The 16,069-nt window shown below is 45.6% G+C and overlaps 1 protein-coding gene and 1 long non-coding RNA gene across 5 annotated transcripts in view; one reads left to right on the forward strand and one right to left on the reverse strand.

Moving 5' to 3' along the window:
• Gck (glucokinase) overlaps positions 1 to 16,069 on the reverse strand; it is a 49,266-nt gene that overhangs the window by 12,152 nt on the left and 21,045 nt on the right. Inside the window, exon 1 of one of the 4 annotated variants that reach the window (XM_006514443.4) lies at positions 2,000 to 2,215. The exons of 2 other annotated variants lie outside the window; for them this stretch is intronic. In XM_006514443.4, coding sequence (XP_006514506.1) covers positions 2,000 to 2,044 — 45 coding nt within the window. In that variant the 5' untranslated portion in view covers positions 2,045 to 2,215. Of the gene's footprint in view, positions 1 to 1,999; positions 2,216 to 16,069 lie in introns of those variants that run through there. One more of the 4 variants, NM_001287386.1, reaches the window with a different exon arrangement.
• On the forward strand, positions 2,300 to 3,795 carry Gm11967 (predicted gene 11967). Its single transcript, NR_166847.1, has 2 exons — positions 2,300 to 2,429; positions 3,367 to 3,795. It is a non-coding gene; the product is annotated as a predicted gene 11967 (long non-coding RNA).

The raw sequence follows: 16,069 nt of genomic DNA on the forward strand, positions 1-16,069 counted from the left end.
GCGATGCAGGTCGGAGGGTGGGTGCTGGAAGAGGCTTAGGCTGCAGTAGCTAACGGGCTCTGCTAGACAGCGCCTCTTCGTGTGCACTGGGTCTGAAGATGCCCATACTCCTGGCACCAGCTCAGTGTGCAACCCTGGGGAGAGGCTTCACAGCCCTCAGGCTGCGGGTTTGGGAGGGGAAATGGGCATTGTGTCAGTCTTAACAGCCTCTGTGCATTGTGCACATGAGCAAGGATTGTGGGCCAGGCCTATCGTGGGTATCCCTGGGACACTCCATATTCCTGAATCATTCCAAGACAATCCAGGGTTGCTAAACACACACTCTACAACCCACCCCCACAAAGCCACGGTGTGCAGAGCCTACAGAGCCAAGAGTGCGGAGCTGGGTTGTAAGCAGAAGCCTGGACTCGGAGCCGACACTCGCCCATTGGGATCCTTCCTGCAGGACTTCAGGAGCTGGCTTTGGCAGGTGTCCAGTTAGCCATTCTCACGTGTCTCTAGAAGTACCTCGTGCTGCAGGGAGACCCTGGTAGCTCACTAGATTCTCTTGTGGGCCTTGTCTGAAAAGTCACAGGACACATAACCAAGGTTCATGGCCACGAGCAAACATAGGGCTTTTCCTGTGGGAGGACTCCCTTCTCCTGAGTCCCCTGAAGAGCACTGGCAGGTTTCCTGAGCTGATGCCAGTTCTAGCCAGTGTGCTCTGTGGTGTGTGGGATGTTAGAGAAGAGCTGAGAGCATTTGCTGTCTGTCTGTTTGTCTGTCTGTCTGTCTATCTGTCCAAGCACAGTACCACACGAGGCCAGTGCTCACGGAGAGTCACGGAAGAGAATTACATGACAGTAGAGTTGAGTTGGGTGGTGAGGCAAGGAAGTGGGTGTCAGGGTGGGCTGAGGGGTGCAGCTCCTCACTTTCCTAGAAAGTGAGGAAGTTGCATAGAGGGGAGAAAGGAGTCACCCCGACAACCACGAGAAGGCTAGAGACGCCTGGCTACAGAATGCGGACTTCTTGAGACAGGGTGGAACTGGGTGGCATTAGGCTGTCTCCAGAATCTGTGTACTGTGACAGTGCACACAGGACAGAGATGTGGTAAGGTCTAGAGAACATACAGACATCTGGTGACAGCTTGGTCTAGGGGGTTTAGGAAGAGACACACTAGGAGGATCACATGGACGAGCCTGAGCAGCTGCAGCAGGGATCCACTGGGATTAGGCATCCTGGGAAACCAATCTAAGCAACCCATCTGCCTGCACATAGCTGCCTCAAGTATGTATGGCTGGCTGTGTGCAGACACAGTTCAGGGAAACAGTGGGGAAACAAGCCCTTAGCATGGAGATGTTCTTATACAAGTCTGGATTAGGTCACAGGGAACTAATAGCAAAAGTGGGAGGGATAGAGCTGGCAGGGTCAGATCCCTGAGCACACTCTGATTGCCCACCTTATAATGCAGGAAAAAAAGAAGACACCATCAAGTGCTGTGTTTACCATCTTAGCAGTGGGAGAGGTAGCCCCAGGGAACTGTAGACCCCAGAGGATCTGGACAAGGGCCATAGCAGCCTACAGACAAAAGCCACAGTTCTGAAGGTCCAGAGACAGTGTCAGCACCTGCATGTCCAGTCTTAGCCTGGATCCTCTTTTCCAAGGTCCTATGGTGGCTTTATACAAAGGAGTGAGTGGCCCTAGGTCAGCCATCCACATACTTCTGGAGAAGAAAGCCCCACACTCTACTGAGTACAGCCATGAGGTGCCCCTTAGAGATGAGCAGCACTCAGAAAACATCCCGAGGCTAGGCACTGTCATTCCAGAAACAAGCCCTGGTGGACTCCTCAAGAGCTGGACAATCGTAGCACCAATGAGAAGGGATACAGGGAAGAAGGGACAAATCCAGGTCTCCTACAGGATCGCACTCATCCTTGAACCAATCCCTCTCTCCAACCTGAGCATGCTGCCCTCCAGGTCTCCCCCAATTCAAGGCCTTTGGCCTGTGAGGGGCCCTTACCAGAGTCAACGACTGGGCTCCCCTCCTTGTAGTATCCACAGCCATCTGAGGATAAGCAGGGGTCGTTGGGGAAGTAGAGATGTTCCTGACTCCCGAGGCCACCTGCTGTGGGTGAGGACTGTCTGGCTGAGTGTTGCAAAAGACAGGCAGCCAAGGACTTCTGCACTAATGGGTCAGTCTGAGAGGTGGCTCCTAAAATACCCTGCCTACTGCCACGGGGTCAGGGACAGGGCCAGGGCCAGGACAAAGAACCACGTGGGATCAGGTTTGACAAAGGCCACAGGGACAGGGCTATGAGACAGGCTACCATGTTCTCTGAACACTGGTTGGAGCTGCTGTGGAGAGGTTGATGAAGTGGCTGGAGCTAGCCCACTCACATGCCCCCTTCCAGACTTGTTACAGAAGATGATGATCGGATGCTTTGAAACAGGTAGGCACGAGGAGCTGTGTGAGCCAGTGAGGCTTCAGACTTGTGGGTAGTGGAGATCCTCATGGGGTTTCACCTATGGAGGGTTGGCTATGCACAGCCACACAGTCTGGGGCTCCACCATAGAACTTGGCTGGGAAGGAGAAGCTGGAGGAAGGAAGGAAGGAAGCCAAGCGTTTGTGGAAGGGAGAGTTTGGTCACGGCATGGACTGGGGCAGATGGGAAGGACATCTGTGCACATACAAGCTGGAGAAGATTCAGGTCCTCTGGCTTCCCTGACACCCCCTCCCCTGCAAGTAAAACAATTTTTTTTTTTAACTATTGTGGAATCTTCTTAAATTTCCTTTAACCCAAACAGCAAGAAATAGAATAGAAGAGGCCGTTAAATTTTGTGACAGCAATGCTCAGGACATTCTGGGCTCTTCTACGGGGTTCAGACACCTCCTAGACCTTTCTTTGGGTTTGGCCAGGAGTGACCCCAACATACTCTGCACTTGCTGGCATTTCCAAGCCCTGCTAAAATTAGCTGCCACTGGCAAGTATGACAGGGTACATAGGGTGCCTGTCAGAATGCCAGGTTTTCCCAAGATTGGCCAGTATGGTCACCCCTTGACACGATTGATCACTTTCCCAAAATAGAGCAAAGCTGGCCTCACCAGACCTCATATGACAAGCCTCTGACTACCCAACCCCTGGCTCTGAGCCCCTTTTGCTTTGGGGGTTGAGCTCATGCCTGAATTTGGGGTGGCTGGTCTTGGAGCTGCCTGGGAGCCTTGCTCCCATCTCCTGGGCAAGTCACAGGAGAGGAAGAGGAAGAGGAGGATAGAGGAGGAGGAGGAGGAGGAGGAGGCAAATCTTCAAGCTCTAATCTCTGGGAGGTGGGAGGAAGGGTGTGAACCAATGCAAAGCCAGAGACAAACGGAGCGGATTTCTGTCTCAGCCAGACTGCGCATGAGCAGCAAGCATCCTCCCAGAACATGTCCCAGGGCGTGGTCTCTTTCCAGTCACTGCACCTTTGAGGGAAGAATGGGATCTAGTTGGCTAAGCACCCAGGACAACTCTGGCAACTCACCGCCCCCCCCTGTGAATCCACCTCGTCCAGGAGTACCATTCTGCAGTAAGGACACGTAGCTCGATGTTCTTCCTACACTCAACAGTCACGACTGGAGAGGAGGGGACAGGACAGAAGGTGCCTTAGGGATGAGATCTCATGATGGACGCACAGGACATGGAAAGCTGCATGAACACTGTGTCTGCTTGGATTTGGAGAAAAACAGAGCCTTGCAGCCATGAGTTAGAGCATTTTCCCATCTTCATCTTTCATTTGATAGAGGGAGTGAGTAAACTGAAGGAACCATTTTCTGTCCTAGTTGGTGACCTTCCACCTCCTTTTTTCTCCTCTCATGTGTATGCAAGCATGCGTGTGTGTGTGTGTATGTGTGTGTGTGTGTGTGTGTGTGTGTGTGTGTGTGTGTGGTGTTCATATGCACGTGCATGCACCTATGCACTGCCATGCAGAAGAGGCCAAAGGAGGAGAATATGTGTGTCTTGTCTATCACTTGCCATCTTCTCTGTTTGAGACAGAAGCGAACATGAAGTTTATGTTTTCAGCTAAGCTGGCTGCGGGGCTCTGCCTGTCCCTGTCCTCCAACTTCTGGTGTATTAGTAATGCAGAGCCATGCTTGGGTTTTACGTGGGTGCTGGGGATTCAAACTCAGTTTCTCTCACTTGTACATCAAGTGCTCTTACTCAGTGAGCACCCCTCCCCCACCCCGGTCCCTGTGCCTTGTTCAAGAAGTCATTTCATACACGTGGCTGCATTTTCTATTCATTTACCTCAAGGTATCAGCAGGACAAGGATAGTAACTGATAATCAAGCTTATTCATTCTAGTATCAAAAAATAATAATCACAGCATTGGGCAGCACTTCCGTGCAGTCGTAACAAAGGTCACGTGAAAGCTGACAGGATAGCTCAGCAGGTAGAGCACTTGCCATGGAAGCCTGGTGACGTTAGTCTGATCTCTGGAACCACGTAAAGATGACAGAGAGGGGGCTGGGAAGATGGCTTAGCAGTGTAGAACTCTGATGCTCTTCCAAAGGACTCAGGGTCAACTCCTAGCATCCACATGGTAATAACTCACAACTTTCTATAACTCCACTTCCCTCTTCTAGCCTCTCTGGGCACCAGGCACACGCATAGTGCAGAGACATACATGCAGGCAAAGCATCCAAAAGCATAAAATAAAGAAAAAGTAAGATGGAGAGAACTGCATGGTTGTGTGTGTGTGCACTCATGTGTGTACACCATAGAGCGGGTATTCCACAGAGCTGTTGTCTGAGCTGGACAAGTGTGCCATAAGCACATATAATAATAATAATAATAAGTTAAAATTTTAAGACAAAAATAGTTTTTAAAAAGGTAAGGTTGGTTCTTTTTTTTTTTTTTTTTAAATGTATATGGGTGTTGGAATGGAACCCAGAAGAACAGCCCGTGACAGGCCCTCTCTCCAGCTTGTCAGGCTGATCTCTAAAGTTAGCACATGAAATGTCCCTCGCAACTGGGGGTGCTATCTACTTTGGAATGTTGTGGAACCTCTAGGAGGTGGAGCCTCACTAGAGGAAGTGAGTCCCTGGGTGGCAGGCCTTATGGTTTGATAGCCAGACCCTGTTAGGGACAAGCAAAAGAAACTTGTTTAAAGAACTGCCATTTTGTTTTCAGACTCCATTTAGTCTTGGGGGAAACTAAGTTCAAGGTCCTAGGTGCTAGGGGAGATTGGTGCTAGGTGCTAGGGGACTTTCCCACAGCTGGACAGCTTCTCGAGTTAGGGCAGAGTTGTCTGAGTTGTCATCTCAAGGGTAGCCTCCATCTTGCTGGCAAGGGGAAACCCAGTTCAGGTTCTCAGGCTCAGGAATCAACGCCCATCCTGATTGATGGGGAAATGTAACTTGGCACAGATGTTTGTGATTTGTGAGCTTAAATATTCTGGCTCACTGTTATGGTTTAACTCCAGAGTCTGTTCTGCTGCTCTGATACAGTAGTATTGGCTTGATTCTAACACATTTTTATCATATGCACTGGCCTGGTGTCTGAGTTATATTGGATTTAAACAGACCCCAGAACAATCCCACTTCCTGCCTTCTCTTTGCTTCCTGACTGTGGACTCAGTGTGAAACCAGCTGCCTCGTGACCTAGAGCTATTCCTTCCCTGCCGTGATGGAATGTGTCCCCTAAAACCAGAAGCCAAAATAAGACTCCTTTTAAGTTGTTTCTTAGCAGACACTGTCACAGCAAAGGTAACTAACACAGTATGCAAAGATGTCAATGACTGTCTGTTTAAAGGGATTGCAGCTACCATCCTGCAATTTCCTACTAGACACTGGCCTGGCATACGCTTCGGCTATACCTCCTGTGTGCATAGGTCTGTCTTGGGTAACGGATAGGATTTTGCAGAAATGATGGCAGCTATGCCACAAGACACTGTGGTTCCTGTCTTTCTCTTAGTCTGTTCCTTCTGAGGGAGGCCAAGTGCCATCAGGTGAGAACATGACATGGGAAGAAGGTGTCCCCATAACATTGGGAGGAAAAAATGAAGACACTGATAATCTGCCATGTTGGCAGCAGATCTACCAGCCACAAGCCTACTCCCTGATGCTGCTGCCCAGCCACTCCCTTGACTAAATCTCAGGAGAGACCAAAAGGCAGACCACCTGCTGGACCCACAGAAACCATGCAGGAGAGTAAAGTCCACTTGTCTTAAGTCTCCACGTCTTGAAAGTAATTTTTAAAAACATAACTGGGCTTGTTAGCACGTTGCTAACATAAAGCAAATGGTACTTTCTTTTTTATATTGTTTGTTAATGCTGTAGTTTTGCCATGGAGATGAGAAGGAGATGTTGATGATGTTCATGTTGAAGGAAATATGACAAATATTATACCATAATGATGTGAATATGATATATATATATATATATATATATATATATATATATATATGTATTTTCTTCAACTTGTTATGTAGACTAGGCTGGCCTCAAATTCATGGAGACTCACCTGCCCTGTTACAAGTGCTGGGAGTAAAGGCAGGAGCCAGCACACATCACTTGAATATTATTTTAAAATTAAGTTTAAAAAATAACAGATTAGAGAGGTATAGCTATTTTTTTTTTTTTGAACAAAAGGTCCAAGGCCCAGATTCTCAGTTAAATTGGCCACATTTCCAGGCTCCTTATCTAGAGGGAAATGAAGCAGATGCCAGGGAGTCCACAATGCCAGACCACCCCCAACTGGCCTGTTCTCTGGCTGCCCTCAGTATTAGTCTAGTTCCAGGTACAGGTACCCTGATGCAATGGGGTATGGAGGCCAATGAGTGTTGCAAGTGTTTGCTTAGCGCAGAGTGAACTAGAAATTGGCCGGGCCTTTGTGTAAAGGGGCAGGCCATAGGCCTGGTGAGTGGGAGGTGTCAGACGGTAGAAAATGGTTTGTGACCAGGGTGTTGGGGATGGAGAACAGGAGGGAGATAGACTAAGAGACAGCAGAACCCACCCTGACAAATGCCACAGCTACCTGAGATCATCGACAACCTTTTGTAGGATGCTGTGGCAGAGTTTTGACCAAATTACAGGTTGTATGCTCTTTGGAGACTGAGGCCCATGACATTTAAGAGGTTTAGAAGGATGCTCCAGCCTCAAACCACTCAGTGGGATTCATACCCAGGCCATTCTAATTCCAAGATTGTTAAGATTTAAGCACCTCTTGCTTCTCCTCCTTTGTCTTGCTGTATAGCTATGATGCCCTCAAACCCATGATCCTCATACTGCCACCTTCCAGGTGCTGGGATCGTTTGTCCAAGACTTTGTTCTTCCGGACTAGATGTGGAGGGTGCATTCTAGGGCTAAGCACATGGGTCAGGAAACAACCTCAGAGCTGCTTCCGTGGGAAACAGATGTAAAGGAGGCGTCGGCTTCCGCTGGCAGGTGAGGGGATATGGTGGCTAGTCTGCTTGTCTCTGAGAGCAGGAGGGGATGAAGGTCTGAGAAGCCAGAACTCTACATGGGGTGGAGATGGGGCATGGGGGCGGAGCACGGAATGGGGCGGGACAGAGTGCAAAGCGTGGGGCGGGCGAGGGGGCGGGGCGTGGAATGGGGCAGAATGTGAGGCGGGAGCAGGGGCGGAGAATTGGGTGGGAATGGAGCAGAGCGGTTCTGTCTTGATGCCAACTTCATCTACTCTGCTGCTGCCCACTGCAGTTGCCTTTCTTCACTGATATCAGAGCTGGGCCTCTCCAGGAGTCAGCCTTTCCTCCAGCCCCATTCCAGGACAGTGGAGATATCTAGACTTGAGTATCTATCAGAATTTCAGCCTCTCCAGTGTGACCAACAGGCACTGTTGCATCACCCAGACCATATGGTGTAAGCCACGCTAGTAAATCCCCTTTTAATATATAATTCTATCAGTCATGTTTCTTCAGAGAACTCTGATACAGTATGTGAAGAAATAGGGATCACGAAAAAAAAAAAAAAGAAGGAAACTATTAATCAGGAATTCAGACTCTGGAGTCAAATGTCTTAGACATGATTAGTAGATGGAGGATTCGGGGAAGTCAGGAGAGACATGTATCAACAGATCAACAGATAAGAGATGGTCCATCATAAAAGCATGGAAGGTATTAAAAACGCAATAGAAATCTGAGGGCTTAAAAGCATAACAGATGTGGAAACGTCACTGAAGAGCTCAATGGCAGATTTTTAAAGCTATCTATTTTTATTTTATATGTTGGAATGTTTTAACAGCATGTATGTCTGTGCATGTACCACGTGCGCGCTGGGGACCCTTAGAGGCCAGAAAGAAGGCACTAGATCCCGTGGGACTGGATTTACTGACAACCTTGTAAGCCACCACGTGAGTGCTGGAAATCAAACCTGAGTCCTCTGCACTGAGCCATCTCTGCAGACCTCTGCAGACCATCCCATGGGACCCATCGAGCATGTCATTATAAAGACAACTGCTTTTAGAAGGAGAAGAAGGTGATGAGGGGCAGAGAATAGTTGGAGAAATAGTGGTGAAACAGTTTCCAAGTCTAATGAAAAATACAAACACACAGTGGAGCTCCTAGCAGGAGAGACTCCAAGTGACCCTGGTTGAGACACATTGTAGTCACAGTGTCAAAAGACAAAGAGATGCTTGAAACCTGCTCTACCCACATTAGGGATCTTCAGGGAGACTGGGAAGCTGTTTCTCATCAGAAGCTGCCGGGGCCAGCCAGCAGCATTCTTAAAGCATTGGAAGAAAAAGCTGTAACTGAGGCTTCCGTGGTCTCCAAAACTAGTCTCCCACAGAAAGGATAAGATATTTCAGATGAACAGAAACAGATAGATGAGTCCCCTGTAAGCCTGCCCTATAGGAAACGCTACAGGGAGATATTCTAGACAGAAAGCTGGGTCCCTTTTGGTTGAGAAGGGACCCAGCGTGGGTTAGGACATCTTAAGAAGATAGAGTTGTCGTTCTTATAAAGCTCAAGGTACCTGTGAGTATGTCACTTCATGTGGCACAGATGACAGCACACAGCTGATGCCATACTCAGCAGTAAAATACATTTTTCTCCACTAAGTCAGGAACATGACAAAGAGACCCACTTCTAAACAGCACAGTACTGAAATCTCTAGCCAGAACAATTGGGGAAGGAAAAACAAATAAAAGATAACCAAACTATGAAGGGCTGGAGTGCTGATGTGTTTTACCCTCAGTGTCCATCTGTAAAATCCTAATTACCAGTGGGATGATCTTAGGGTGAGGCCTCTCAAAGCTAATTAGGTCACAAGGGCAGAGCCATCAGGGATTCGACTATGTAAGAGGTCCCAAGAGCTTCTAGACCTTGCAGGGTGTGATACTGAAAATGAGACTTGAGGAACGGGCCTTGACCACATGACAGAATGATCTTGGACTCCCCAGACTCCAGAACTGTGAAAAAAAAAAAAGAGTCTGCTATTTTCAAGTGGCTGAATTTATAAATTTTCTACAGTTTCCAAATGGACCTTCAACTACCTCTAATTCAGAAGACATCACCGTATCTGTAGAAGGTCACAGCTAATCCGTAAAAATCCTCTCATTCACCAAAGTTGCAGGATATAAAAATTACACAAAAGTCAGTTGTATTTTTATACACCAGTAGCAAGTAACTGAAAAAAACAAAAACAAAAACAAAAACAAACCATGTAAAAGCAACTCCATTTACAACAGCACCAAAAAGGAGTTCCTTGATAAGGAAGTCATCACAACAGCAAACCAGTGCTGAAAGGAAGGAGGGCACCTCAGCAAATGGAAGACACTAGCCCTGGGAAAACCACACTGCCCCACGTGATCCACGGGTGCTCCGCACTTCCTAACTCTCTAAATTATGACTCCTATTTTGAAATCAATATGGAATCTCAAAGAGCCCTGAATATTCAAAACAATTTTGAAAAAAAAAACAAAAACCACAACACAACACACCAAATAGTCCCAGTTTCAAAGTTACTACAAAGTGTCAAAGCAACCAAGAGTATCATGATAGATGTTGGCTTAATGGCAGACAGACATCTCAGTGACACAGAGTAGCGTGCCCAGTAACAATGTTTCCCTGCATATGGCTTGTGTTTTGACAAAGGTGCTAAGACAGTACAGGGGACGAAAACCAATCTCTTCAGTAGAAGATGTTGTGTGAATTTGACATCCATGCACATAAGAAGGAAGCTGAATTCTCTCCCAATACTATAACAAAATTACCTTGTCGTGGATCAAAGGGCGGGTAGAATCAGGTGTGTGTGTGGCGATAGCACAATGAAACCCATTACTTTGTATGCCAAACAAAACTTAATTTAAAGGCCAGGCGTGTTGGCACATGCCTTTAATCCCAGCACTCGGGAGGCAGAGACAGGCAGATTTCTGAGTTCGAGGCCAGCCTGGTCTACAAAGTGAGCTCCAGGACAGCCAGGGCTATACAGCAAAACCCTGTCTTGAAAAACAAACAAACAAACACCCCAAAAAAAAAAAAAACCAAAACAAACCAAACCAAAACAAACAAAAAAAAACCCTTAATTTAAAAAGAAATGGATTGAAATGGTGAAATTAGAACATTCTTAGAAGATATGGGATAAATCTTGGATTTTAACAGTGGCCTCTTTTGAACTTTTTTCTAGTGTTGAGGATCCAGTCTAGGTCTTGATGCTAGGCAAGAGCTCTGCCACTGAGCCACATACCCAGCCCTGGCATAATGTGACACGAAGGGCACTGTAATAAGAGGTCACAGATCAACCAGACTTCATGAACGTTTTGAGCCATGTATGGTGGTCTGTTCCAGTACTCCTAGAGGCTCAGGAGACTGAAGCAGGAAGGTCATTTGTACCTAGGAGTTTGAGGCTAATCTGGGCAACGTAGCAAGAGTACCTCTCAGATAACAATGGCAGCAAACAACAACAGACTCAGTAGGCAGAAGGGCACCTTCAAGAGAGCGTTGAATGGAAGAAGGTATTTGTTAATCTTGCATCTATCTAGTAAGGAGTGGCTTAATTCACATCTATCAATAAGAAAAATTCTTACAACTCAACAATGCCAACAAAAAGGCAAACAACCCCATATATTGGGGAAGAAAATTAGGACCCTTTTCTGAAGAAGATTTCAGAGTAGACAAAAACACATGAACAGATGTTGGTAATCATTGGTGGAAATGCTAATCATAACTGTGAAGTCCCCTCCTCCACCCACTAAGACATTTAGGACAGAAAATAACAAGAGTTGTTGGCCATGATGAAGTATTGGCAGAGGAGAGAGTTTGGTCCCTCATATGTAAATGTGCATGCAAATATGCACACGAATGCATATGCAAACGTGTGAATAATTCAGTTGCTGTGCAAAAACAAGCTTGGTGATTCATTGTAAAGTTAGACAGAGGATACCATACAACCCAGCAATTGCACACCCAAGTACACTCTTTTAAAAACCTGAAGTGGGAACTCAAACAAATTCCTACATACCAGTGATCAATCATAGGAGTGCTATTCACAACAGCCAAAAGGTAGACTCACCCCAACTACCTATCAATTGATAAATGAATGAGAGAAAAGGTGTCTGTGCAAACCAGGAAATGCTATTTAGCCATGAAAAAGAGAAACGTTTTGATACATGACATAACATAGATCAACCTCGACAACATTAAATAAGCAAAATAAACTTTATATGAAAAGATATATGACGATTACCGTTTTGTAAATACAAAACAGTAAGTTCATTGAAATAGGAGTGGTGCCTGCCTCGGTGTGGGGGGTAGAAAGTTAGTGCATTTCTGAATGGAGTGATAAAATCATTTTGGAAGGAGTGAGGAGTTACACAATGTTGTTGGTAATTAATGCCACCAAATTGTAGTTTTAAAAATGGTTAAAATGGGTCCTGGAGAGACGGCTCAGTCGTTAGGACTGCTTGCTGCTTTTCCAGAGGCTGAATTTGGTTCTCAGAACTCACACCACGTGGCTCACAGTGATCTGAAACCCCGGTTCTGAGGATTTCATCACGGTAAAGGAGAGACTGACTACAAAGCGTTCTCTTTTCATCGTAAGCAGGTTTTTTACTCCCTCAATCACAATCACACTCTGTTCTCCCAAGGAAGCCATGGCAAAGGTTAGCTTAGGTTTCTCACTTAAACAAAGGGACTCACGCTGGCTGAAGATTAATTTGCTGTGACTTCTTACCTCAATGTGCAATTCCAGATGCCTCGAAGTCCCACTGTTAGGAGAAGATAGATCTAAAAGCTAGGGTGGGAGGAGCCGTTGGCAGCTTCTCATGAAAACCCTTTAAGCTTGGCTTGAAATGAAGTCTTTGATTATCCAAACCAAAAGATAATTCTTGGGACCCATAATTTATCAGTGGGGAGTGGGTCATGAAAGGACAGTGCACACTCAGAGTGCCCACCAGTCTCCCAAAGGTGGGGCCGAGGCTGGGGAGGATGTGAGCTCTCCACAGAGGACGATCAGTGTTCTCAAGGTCTACACTTGTCCGGTCCATCCAGGTCCTGCACGGTGCTACATCTTAGTGCTACACACTTGTTTTTCTCACTTTCTCTTTCTGAATGGAAGCTGACACTTAAGTTTGGTTCCTAAATGTCCCCCCAAGGTCCTATAGGGATAGGAACTTTACGTCATGGGTGGGGGCGCCCCATGAGGGCAGAGCATGAGTCCAGCCCTTCCTCTTCTTTCTTTGACTTTCTAGCCACGTGTCACTCCATGGTATTCTCATATCAGGACTGTGTCACAAGTTCCAAGGAGCAGGACTAACCAGTCAAAAATGGGGACAGTTTAAAACCTGTGAGCTAAATTAAACCTTTTATTTGTATAAGCTGATTATACCAAATATTTCTGGCAGTGATGGGAACCTAATGAAGATCTCCTACCCAAGTTCCCATATCCCACGGTAGATTGCTAGTTTTTCCTTTATGATGACAACCAATTAGTGGCACTATCTACATGCATGGCGAGCCCCGTCTCCGGCCTCCCAGATCCCGTACTTTGCTTTGAATGCAGGAACTGCATTGGTTGATGCACATTCCATGTGTGAGAAGAAAGTGTGCATGGGATTGTGAACTGAAGCACACAGAAGAGTGGACAATGGAAGAGATCATTTCCCATGGCCATTGACCCCTTTTTCCACGCTGGTGACGATGCTGAGCTCCTGGCTACCATGTCTTTCTCAGCCTTCTTCCTAACAAGCTGACTCCATAGAATGTGAGTGACTGTACAATTTTCAGTTCCACATGCTTAAGAAGAGAATATCTTTGCCTGCCTCTTCCTGGCTAGACGCAGACAGCCATCGGCTTTAGGGAATAGTCACAGCCATGGAATTGAAGAAGTCTGCGTTCCCAACAGTGTGGATAATCTGGGCCGTCAGACCTCCCACACTAACGTACATGATGAGAAACACAGTCTTTCATAAGACTGGTTACAGCAGTGAAGTGTGTCCTAAGGAACACAGCATACAGGATTGATTGATGATCAGCAAGAGATTTGAACAGGATATGAGATCACTCACTCATTCCTTCAATACTGCTGCGTATCACGTTTGTGCTCAATCTGAGTCACAAAAGTGACTTATTTCTTTTATCGGTCTGCCGGTCCATCTGTCTGTCTGTCTGTCTACCTAGATTTATTGCAGTACTCAGGACAACTGTGTTCAGGAAATATGGAACACATCCTTTGCAGTCATGCTCATCTCCTCTGTCTTGTTCCAGCTTGGGCCACCTAAGCAAGAACTTCTAGAAACTGATATTTAACTTCCAGGAGTCTAGTGTCTAGCAAACAAAAAAGAGAGACAGTTTAGTCAAAACTCAAAGTGGCAGACTTTCCTTCCCCTCCTTGGCTGCTGGAGGACTAATGTCATCACGGATGGCTCAGTTGCTGTCCAGGCCGGGAAGTTCATGACTAAGTAAGTGTCTACTACCAAGGAAACAAATGGTTGTGAATGTCCTTCATCCTGGGAAGGCAACATGCCAAACACATTCAGACAATTCAGCTAAAGGTAGTCAAAATGTACACAGCCACACCAGCTGTTATCTTTGTATTTGCACAATGGGCTTCGTGATTATGTATGAGCCTAACACAGACTTGTATGACATGGCCTTTATGAGAGGCAAAAGACCTTGAGATACCAGGAAGGGCAGCAGAACAGAATTGGGGGGAAGGGAGAAGACCTGCCAAGGCCAATGGGGACTGGATGGTGGCAAAGGGAGTGAAGACTCTTCCAAGACTCATCCTTTGGAGTGGCACCAATGTCTGAAAAGAGGACCAGAAACTGTAAACCTTTTTTTAAAAAAGGAAGGAGGCAGTGGTGGCGCACGCCTTTAATCCCAGCACTTGGGAGGCAGAGGCAGGCGGATTTCTGAGTTCGGGGACAGCCTGTTCTACAGAGTGAGTTCCAGTACAGTCAGAGCTACGCAGAGAAACCCTGTCTCCAAAAGACAAAAAACAAACAAAAACAAAAGAAAGAAAGAAAGAAAGAAAGAAAGAAAGAAAGAAAGCAAGCAAAGAAAGCAAAGAAAGCAGGAAAGAAAGAAAGAAAGAAAGAAAGAAAGAAAGAAAGAAAGAAAGAAAGAAAGAAAGAAGGAAAGGAAAGGAAAGGAAAGGAAAGGAAAGGAAAGGAAAGGAAAGGAAAGGAAAGGAAAGAAAGGAGAACAAGGAAAGAGAAGTAGAGAAGTGTCCATGGACACTGTAGGGTCTTTGGAGAACATAAGAGAGACTGTGGGTTCTTCTTTATTGTTTGTTTGTTTTGTTTTAGACAGGATCTCACTACATAGCACTGACTGTCCTAGAACTCCCTATATAGACCAGGCTGGCCTCAAACTCACAAAGATCTGCCTCTGCCTCCTGAGTACTAAGACACTGGGGTTTCAGCTGGATCTTGTTTGTTTGTTTGTTTGTTTGTTTTCTTGTAGAACATGATTTTAATATTTTCAGCAGTTAATATTCAACAAACAAAATAATAATTTAAAAATATATTTTGTTGATATGTCTCCCTTTTCATTTCTGATTTTATTAATTTGGATACTGTTTCTGTGCCCTCTGGTAAGTCTGGCTAGGGTTTATCTATCTTGTTGATTTTCTCAGAGAACCAGCTCCTGGTTTTGTTGATTTTTTTGTATAGTTCTTTTTGTTTCTATTTGGTTGATTTCAGACCTGAGTTTGATTGTTTCCTGCCGTCTACTCCTCTTGGGTGTATTTGCTTCATTTTGTTCTAGAGCTTTCAGGTGTGCTGTCAAGCTGCTAGTGTAAGCTCTCTCCACTTTCTTTTTGGAGGCACTTAGAGCTATGAGTTTTCCTCTTACTGCTTTCATTGTGTCCCATAAGTTTTAGTATGATGTGTCTTTATTTTCATTAAATTCTAAAAAGCCTTTAGTTTTTTTCTTTATTTCTTCCTTAGCCAAGTTATCATTGAGTAGAGCATTGTTCGGCTTTCGTGTGTATGTGTGCTTCCATTGTTTTTGTCAGTATTTAAGACCAGTCTTAGTCCATGGTGATCTGATAGGGTGCTTGGGATTATTTCAGTCTTCTTATATCTGTTGAGGCCTGTTTTGTGACCAATTATATGGTCAGTTTTGGAGAAGGTACCATGAGGTGCTGAGAAGAAGGTATATTCTTTTGCTTTAGGATGAAATGTTCTATAAATATCTGTTAGATCCATTTGGTTTATAACTTCTGTTAGCTTCACTGTGTCTCTGTTTAGTTTCTGTTTCCATGATCTGTCCATTGCTGAGAGTGCTATTATGGGGTGCGATGTGTTGAGCTTTAGTAAAGTTTCTTTTAAAAATGTGGGTGCCCTTTCATTTAGAGCATATATATTCAGAATTGAGAGTTCATCTTGGTAGATTTTTCCTTTGACCAGTATGAAGTGTCCTTCCTTATCTTTTTTGATAACTTTTGGTTGAAAGTTGATTTTATTCGATATTAGAATGGCTACTCCAGCTTGTTTCTTGGGACCATTTGCTTGGAAAATTGTTTTCCAGCCTTTTACTCTGAGGTAGTGTCTGCCTTTGTCACTGAGGTGTGTTTCCTGTTGGCAGCAAAACGCTGGATCCTGTTTGTTAGTCTATGTTATCCAGTTATCCAGTCTGTTAGTCTATGTCTT

Source organism: Mus musculus, chromosome 11 (assembly GCF_000001635.26).
Source record: "Mus musculus strain C57BL/6J chromosome 11, GRCm38.p6 C57BL/6J".
NCBI classification, from domain to species: domain Eukaryota; kingdom Metazoa; phylum Chordata; class Mammalia; order Rodentia; family Muridae; genus Mus; species Mus musculus.